This window comes from Myotis nattereri (genome assembly GCF_964212035.1).
Source record: "Myotis nattereri genome assembly, chromosome: 8".
Taxonomy (NCBI): domain Eukaryota; kingdom Metazoa; phylum Chordata; class Mammalia; order Chiroptera; family Vespertilionidae; genus Myotis; species Myotis nattereri.
This window is the reverse complement of record NC_138083.1, coordinates 11,915,649-11,924,057: the sequence shown is the minus strand read 5'-3', so window position 1 is coordinate 11,924,057 and position 8,409 is coordinate 11,915,649. Positions and strand designations below refer to the sequence as shown.

Below are 8,409 nucleotides of genomic sequence, written 5' to 3'. Positions count from 1 at the left end.
CCAGCTGCAGCCTCTGTCCTCAGTGGGAGGTGGGGGTGGGGAGGGTGTCTCCTCCTTGCGCCGTCCCAGCTTCTCCTCCCCCCCACCAAATGGTATTTGCTTTCCATCCCCTTGACTTTTAAAGGGCTTCATTTTATACCTCTTTCTGTGTCACGTTCTACTTAGCATTTTCAGTTGTCCCTGTCTCTCACAGCCGCTTTGGAGGAGAAAAAAAAGGTCATTCCATAAATCTAACGTGTTATTAGCACGACGGCAGTGCCGATCGCTCTGACACTCCCCGGGCCGGGAAGGTAGAGCTAATTAGTCGGAAAACTTACTTTTCAGGCGTGAGTCATGGAAGCAGGTGTCAGGGGAGCCTTTAACAAGGCCCTCGCGTCTCGAATGATATTTCCACTCTGCATCACTGCCTGTATATTGTGATAGTGCACTGAGATGCCCCCCCTCCCCAGCCCCCAGAGAGAGAGAGAGAGAGAGAGAGAGAGAGAGAGAGAGAGAGAGGTGCTCAGAAGCCCAGCATCCAATGTCAAAAACAGATGCCTTTCTACTTCCTGGCCCTCTTTCCGGTTTCCCTTCATTTTTCATTCATTCATTCATTCGCTCAACAGGTATTGACTGAGCACCTACTAGGTGCCAGGCCCTGTGCTGGGTGCTGGGGGTGAGCCATGTGGCTGAGTCCCTGCCAGCACAGCACTGGCCTCCGCCTGCTGGAAACGGACCATACGTGAGCAGCAGAGAAATTAACCAGGCAATTTGAGAGATTGATGAGTGGGTGAAAAAGATCAAGCAGGTTTGGAGGGAGAGTGGTGGTGGTGGAGGTGCCGGAGTGGACTCTTTAGGCATGTGGTCAGGGGAGTGATGGGAAGGAGCCAGCCACGCAGTGTTCTATGGGAAGGGCGGTCCCTGCAGAGGGATCACAGGTGTGAAGGCTCTGAGATGGCAATGGGCTAGGTCAGCGCTCGGCAAACCGCGGCTCGCGAGCCACATGAGGCTCTTTGGCCCCTTGAGTGTGGCTCTTCCACAACATACCACGTGCGGGCGCACACGTACAGGGCGATTGAAACTTTGTGGCCCATGGGCAGAAGTCGGCATTTTGTGGAAGAGCCGGTGTTTTATTCCCCACGTGATGGACGGCCCGTGGTGGGTCTAGCAGGGCACCCAGTGACCAGGTTTGCTTTAGGGCAGGGGTGGGCAAACTTTTTGACTCGAGGGCCACAATGGGTCGGAAAACTTACTTTTCAGGCGTGAGTCATGGAAGCAGGGGCCTCATCCTCCGGAAATTCTGTTTCTTTGTTACTAATGTTGTGGCCCCAACTCATAACAAAGAAACAGAATTTCCGGAGGATGAGGCCCAGAAATCAGGATTTTAACAAGATTCCCAGGTGATTCTCATGTGCAGCCACGGTTGAGAACCACTGCTTTAATTGCATGTGATCCACAGTGAAGACAGACATGCGGCTGCGGCCGATTGTATTTTTTCTCCAGGCACACCCGTAAAGCAGGTCTTTGCTGGGCGGGCTATTTACATGGTGGAAAGAACACGCCATCTCCTTATCGAGGGACACAGGCTGGAGGGCTGGGTCGGGCGGGGACGGTCACGCTGTGTGCTGGGACCTGCTCGGCTGGATGAGGAGGGCAGGGACCCTTCTGGGATGTTGTGGACATCCTCCCGGGGGCGTGCACGGGGTCAGTCCTAGGCCAGGGCCACGTTCAGAATTGGCATGAGCCGTAGAAGGCGTCTGCAGTGATGGCGATAGCGTCAAGCCGCAGGCAGGGCTAGGGGTCCTGGGGGGGGGGGGCGGTGGTGGGCTCTAGCCTCAGTTCTTGTCTCTGGTGTCCGAGGAGGCACTTCCGAACAAGATGTCACTGTCCTGGGACAGGCCGCTCAGCTGCGACTTGGTTTTGATGAGGAACTGGGTCCTCCGGAACATCACCCGCTCCTGCTCCTGCTTGAGCTCCAGGTAGGAGCGGGAGAAGGTGTGGAAGATGGAGGTCACTGGGAAGGCCATGAGGAGGATGCCGCTAAGGATGCTGCTGAGCGCCACCACCTGGCCAGGCGTGCTCCTGGGTACCATGTCTCCATAGCCCACAGTTGTCATGGTGATGACCGCCCACCAGTAGCAGGCGGGGATGCTGGTGAACTCGGGGCTGTCGGCCATCTCGTTCTCGATGACGTAGAGGAGGGGGGCGAAGAGGGCGATGGCCACGCAGAGGAAGAGCAGCAGGAGCCCGAACTCGCGGGTGCAGCGGCGGGCGGTGAGCCCCAGCGTCTGCAGCCCCAGGGAGTGGCGGGCCAGGCGCATGACGTACAGGATGCGCAGCGCGCGCAGGACCCGCAGCACCAGCCCCACCTTGTCCAGGTAGCTGTTGCCCGCGCCCGGCTTGCGGCGGCCGGAGGCCGCACCGTCCACCAGCAGGGTGATGTAGTAGGGCAGGATGGCCACCAGGTCGATCAGGGTCAGCGGGCTCCGCAGGAAGGCGAACTTGCTGGGCGCCTGGATGAACCGCAGGAGGAACTCGAGCGAGAACCAGCCCACACACACCGACTCCACGATGAAGACGTTGTGGCACATCTGGGAGCACTGGCCCTGGGGGAGGGGAGAGTCCCGGGAGAGTCAGCGGTCCCACCAGGAGGAGGACGGAGCTCGGCCCTGGGCAGGGCGCTGTGCTACCTGGATGACCCCCACCCCCCCGCCCCCCGCCCATGTCATATGGCCCTGGGGCCTCTGCCTAGTTATGAGCACCTCCTGGGCGATTGCTAGGGCTTGAGGTGTCATCTCGATGCTGACCATCTCTCTCTCTTTAGCCCAGACCTCGCCCCTGAACTTTAGAGCCCAGATGGGCTGGGCTGCCTCCTTGATGTCACCTCTCGGTGTTTGATGGGAGTCACAAACTCCTCATATCCCAATCCAGCTCCTGATTGTTTTAAACATTTATTTTTGGTGAAGTATAATTAACGTGTAAGTTTAAGGTGTCCATGTGCTGACTGGTGCATCGACACATTGCAGCATGGTTACTGCCATAGAGCGGACACCTCTGTCATGCCACACAATTATCACTTCTTTTCTGTGGTGAGAACAATTACGATCTAGTTTCTTTGTAGAGCTGTACACTTGAAACCCGTGTAATTTACTAACAAATGTCACCCCAGTAAATTCAATAAAAATTAAAAAGGATCTAGTTTCTTTGGGCTCCTGCTTTCACCAGCCCGTCTGTCATTCCCCTGATTAGCAAACAGCGATCCCACCTTTCCCATTTTGCTCAGGACAGGAGACTTAGCCTTGTCCTGACACCTCCCATGTCATCCTCAGGAAATCCCATCAGCTCTTTATTTAAGATGATTCCAGAATCTAACCACTTCTCAGCGTGTCCACGGCCCCAACCCTGGTCTAGCCACCATCCTCTCTCACCTGGACAGGGTGGGCACCCCCTCCCTGGGCTCCCTCGGCCTACAATCCATTTAGCACACATAGCCAGAGGGACCCTGAGCCCAGGAGTCAGATCCTGGCCCTCCTTGATCCGCAGCCCCCATGACTCAGAGGGACAGTGCACGTCTCCCAGGGCACACGTGGCAGCTGCCACCCTTCGCTTCCTCGCCCTTGCCCGCCTCGCTCACCTGCTCCCGCCTCGCGGGTCTCCTCACTGCCCCTCCGCCAGCCCAGGCTCACCCCCCAGCAGGATTCCTCTTCCCCAGACACCCACATGGCTCTGCCCTCCTGCCTCCAGCTCTTTGCTTCAATATCACCTTCCCAGGGAGGCCTTGGTGACCCCTTGTTTAAAAATCACCCTCTGCCTTTGTCCTTTACCCGGTTCCCCTTATCCCGCTCCATTTAGTCATAGCACTTACCATCTTTGAATATGCCTTTAAGTTACTTATTTATCATGTTTATTGTCTGTCTCTGCCCTCTCCTCTCTGTCCCAACGGACTGTAACCCCAAGGATGGGGCAGTCTGTCCACTTGAAAAGGCCCGGCGTGCTGCAGGTGAGCAGCTCATATGTGTTACCTGCTGGACGGAAGAGCACTGGAATGGCGTTCGGACGGGGGAGGGGGGGGGGAGCAACTCAAGGCCAGGCGGGCAAAGGAAATGGGGGAGCTGAGCCATTTGGGGTGGAGGCTGCCGGAGAGCATGGCCATCACGTCCACCCCTTGATCGCTGCCCTGAACCACTAATTCAGGCTTGAGACAGCCTCATTGGAGAAAAGCTGGAAATCTGGAGTTTTCCATGAAATCTCCTGGATTTTAAATGTTGTGATAAGTCAGCACAAAGAAAACACTCCATCGGCCTCTCACACACACCTGCGTGCTGCTGCCTTTGGCAGGCGGGCTGCCAGCTGGTCTCTCTGGAATATAACGGGATGGTGGTGACCTCAAGTTCAAAGGGGCCTTTTGGCAGAGAGGAAGGCACTGATGGCTGTAGCCTGGGGCACCCTGTGGTCCCTGGGCACAGCTGGGCTCTGCGAGTCCTGCTCTGATAGCTCTCTCTCTAGAAATACGTTGGAGCAGTGGTTCTCAACCTTGGCTGCACATTAGAATCACCTGGGAATCTACTTAAAATCCTGATTTCTGGGCCTCATCCTCCGGAAATTCTGTTTCTTTGTTATGGGGTGGGGCCACAACATTAGTAACAAAGAAACAGAATTTCCGGAGGATGAGGCCCAGAAATCAGGATTTTTAACAAGATTCCCAGGTGATTCTAATGTGCAGCCCAAGGTTGAGAACCACTGCATTAGAGGCTGGAGAGATGAACTCATACTTGGGGGCTCTGAGGTCTCAGACTCCTTGTTCTCACATGTAGGGTCACAGGGGTGTCACTGTCCTCCCTCCATTGGCCTTGAAGCTCTTTGAGGCTGGAAGACGTGTCTTGGCCACCCTGCCTCCCTGTGGTGCCTGAATACATAGACATACAAATGGTCCTCAAGGAGGAACTGAAGCAGTGAGCCCCACTGCTCCCCAAATGAAGTCAGAGAATAGTACTGTCACTGAATCATGAGAAAGGCTAAGTACTACTTTTTAAAAAGCAAGTTTCAGAAGTTGAATAAAACAGTGGCTTCATTAGTATTTTCCTGATGAAATCAGGGTCACATATGTTGAAGCTGAAATAAAATCTATACTAATCTAAGTACACGTACTTCCAGACAGGTCTCAAATGATGAGCATTTTCTCTGCCTTTTTTTTTTTTTTGGTAGGTGAGGAAACTGAGGCACAGAGAGGTGCAGTAACCTGCCTACAGATACACAACCAGAGTGGAGGAAATCAGATGTAAATTTAGGTCATCTGGCTCTAGTCCTGCCCTCTTCATCACTACCCCTTATGCCTATCAATAGTTAATTTTACGGGGTGAGTGCTGTTGTTGCAACACTTGTTTTTAAAATTCAACGTATATAGCACTGGCCGGTGTGGCTCAGTTGGTCGGGTGTCGTCTCGCGCACTGGAAGGTTGTCAGTGCGATTCTAGGTCAGGGCACCTGCCTGTGTTATGGGCTGGATTCCTGGTTGGTGTGTGTAAGTGTGTGTGTGTGTGTGTGTGTGTGTGTGTGTATGTGCGTGTGCAGGAGGCAGCTGATTGATATTTAACACTCACATCGATGTTTCTCTCTCTCTCCCTCTCCCTTCCTCTTTCTCTAGAGAATAAAAAACTAATAAAATAAAATTCAATATATAAAAAAGTGCCAGATATCCTCTGTGGGTTATAAATGCAAAAGTATTGCTACTTCTTCCATAATGCATGCATGTGGAAAACCTCACATGGTGAGTAGTTCTAGTTCTCCATCAGGGTACACAGCCAGTGCTCAACAAACGCTGGCTGGCCTGATATCTGGATTAAGTTCATACTGCCAAACCTACTTCTCCAACGCCTATACAATTTATACCTGTCTAAACCTTTCTGTCTGTCTTGAAACTTACACCCAGAAACCCCATGTGTGGGGAAGGGGGTCCCGACTCAAAGGCCCAAGGGTCTCACACAGAAGGAGGCTGAACTGGGGAGCAGACGTCCGGGGACTCAGCTCCCACCGAGAGCGGCTGCGTGGGGTGGCAGACCAGCAGGCCCCACCATACAGATTTTTAACGGGAGCTGGGAGTTTGAATTTTTAAATGAAAAAATGCCTTACTTTTAAATGTTGGGGCCCTAGCCGGTTTGGCTCAGTGGATAGAGCGTCGGCCTACGGACTGAAGGGTCCTGGGTTCAATTCTGGTCAAAGGCACATGCCTGGGTTGTGGGCTCGATCCCTAGTGTGGGGTGTGCAGGAGGCAGCCGATCAATGATTCTTTCTCATCACTGATGTTTCTATCTCTCCCTTCCTTCCCCTTCCTCTCTGAAATCAATAAAAATATATATTAAAAATAAGTAAATGTTGGGGACCAAGTCAAATTTTGGGGAGTGCAGCCCATGACCCACCTTTGTGGGCTACCTGAGGACTCAGGCTCCATGTGGAACCCACAGCGCCACTTTTAAGAACGCAGAACTCGCACTCGGTCCCACCTGGGTCAGGGCAAGCTGCTGGGACTCAGTGTTTTCCTGTATCACGTGGCGGAGAGCACGCCTGTACAGGGCACAGGGCACAGGGTACAGGGCACAGGGCACAGGGCACAGGGCACAGGGTACAGGGTACAGGGTACAGGGTACAGGGCACAGGGTACAGGGTACAGGGTACAGGGCACAGGGTACAGGGTACAGGGATGCTGGAAGAGTCTCTGTCAGATTGGATGCAGGCAGGGCTGCAGAGGCCCCTGGCTCCCCTGCTAAGTGGTAGCCCTGAGAATGGAGCACGCCCTGCGCCAGCTTCTGGAGTAAACCCTCTACATGCATTCACTTATTTAACACAAAGAAACGCTCACTATTTGAAGACATGTGCACACCCGCATCCCTACCACAGAAGTTACATTTCTGGGATATTTTTATACAAGGGAACTTGGAAGGTTGAGAAAGGACTTAAGTCGGTGAAGTAAATGATGAAGTGTCATGTGCTTCAGGCCAAGCACATCATAAATCATGCCATCCATTTATTCACTCATTCATTCATCCAACAGAGAGTGCTGGAGTGCCTTGTGGTGCTGGAAACTGCTATAAGACACTGGGGGCACAGGGCCTAGACCGGGACAGGTAGGGAGCCCCTATTTGAATGTGGAGGAGGATGACATACTGTCAGGAAGGAGGGAGGATGGTCCTCAGCCAGCGCAGTCAGGGAAGGCCTCCTGGAGGAGGTGACACTGTGAAAGCTGTGGACTTCTGAGAGGAGGTGGCCAAGCAGACAGCTTTGTCTCCTGTCCTGAATGACCATCCCCCATGCAGCAAATCTCCCTGCATACAGTTGTGGGTTCTTACCTGCTCCTCCTCCTCCCTCAAGCTGGGCAAGGTGCTGATGGAGAGATTGACAGCGGTGATGGTGACAAAGAGCACTGACAGGCAGGCAAACACCTTGCCTGGCAGCCCCGAGTGCGGCCTCTCCACCATGTCACGCAGCCTCCGCATGCAGTGGCCCCGGTGGCCATCACCCTCGGCCAGGCCTTCACTGTCCTGGCTGTCACTGTCCAGCGGGTCTTCCTCATCCTCCCGCTCCACCATCTCGGCAAACTCCTCCATCTTCTGCAGGTAGCGGCGTTTGCAGCAGCCGTCCAGGTGGTCCTCGGCGATGCCCCAGTACAGCAGCTCCTCCTGGAAGGACAGGGCACACATCTCACGCAGCAGCCGCAGCTTGCCCGCCCGCAGGAAGGTCAGGATGGTGCCGAAGGCCCCCGGGTTGCGGTCGAAGAAGAACTCGTTGCAGGTGACATCGTAGTCATCGCACACGTTGAGGATGTCGTCAAAGTTGGTGCAGGCCTTGAGCTGGCCCAGCCGCGTCATCGGGAACTCCTCGAGCGTGGTCCAGGGCAGCGAGTACTTGATGCCACCCACATTGATGATGATCCGCCTCCGGCGGTCCTCGGGCAGGCCAGCCTGGCGGGGCTCATCCTGAGGCCGCAGCCGCTGGGCCCGGCGGTAGAAGACGCCCTTGAGTGACTGGCTCTGTGGGAAGAAGGCTGGGTGGGAGGAGGCGTCGGAGGTGCAGCTCAGGGCGCTGTAGTCGTAATCAGAATTGTCTCCTGGTAAGAGGGTCATTTTGAGTCTTCACATCCCTCTCCGGCCTGGGGGAAGAAGAGAGGAGAGACCCTCAGTGACGCCTGAGTCTCAGCTGACAATGCTGATCCTGCGATTATTTGCTGCTGTGGACTGAATTGTGTCCACCAAATTCATAGGGAGAAGCCCTAACCCCAATGGGACCATATTCGAGGTGGGGCCTTGGGGCAGTGACTAGGTTTAGATGAGGCCATGAGGGTGGGGCCCTCATGATGGGATTAGTGCCCTTATAAGGAGAGGAAAAGATACCGGAGCCCTGCACCTCCACCCTGTGAGTGCCCAGTAAGGGGGCATCA

The 8,409-nt window shown here is 54.5% G+C and overlaps 1 protein-coding gene across 1 annotated transcript; it reads right to left on the bottom strand.

The window, feature by feature from the left end:
* Positions 1-1,369: 1,369 nt before the first annotated feature.
* Positions 1,370-8,117, bottom strand: KCNG1 (potassium voltage-gated channel modifier subfamily G member 1). The gene is made up of 2 exons (XM_081097734.1): positions 7,322-8,117; positions 1,370-2,585 (listed from the first exon to the last, which is right to left on the bottom strand). The coding sequence occupies exons 1-2, from the start codon at positions 8,093-8,095 to the stop codon at positions 1,815-1,817; spliced, it is 1,545 nt and encodes a 514-aa protein (XP_080953860.1). The 5' UTR covers positions 8,096-8,117; the 3' UTR covers positions 1,370-1,814.
* Between the last annotated feature and the right edge of the window lie 292 nt (positions 8,118-8,409).

What these genes read in the sequence shown, in the direction of transcription:
- KCNG1 (XM_081097734.1), bottom strand. Translation starts at nt 8,095, where the DNA reads ATGACCCTCTTACCAGGAGACAATTCTGATTACGACTACAGCGCCCTG. An exon ending in TGAGGGAGGAGGAGGAGCAG is followed by an intron (nt 2,586 to 7,321) that starts GTAAGAACCCAC and finishes CCCCTCCCCCAG; the next exon opens with GGCCAGTGCTCCCAGATGTG.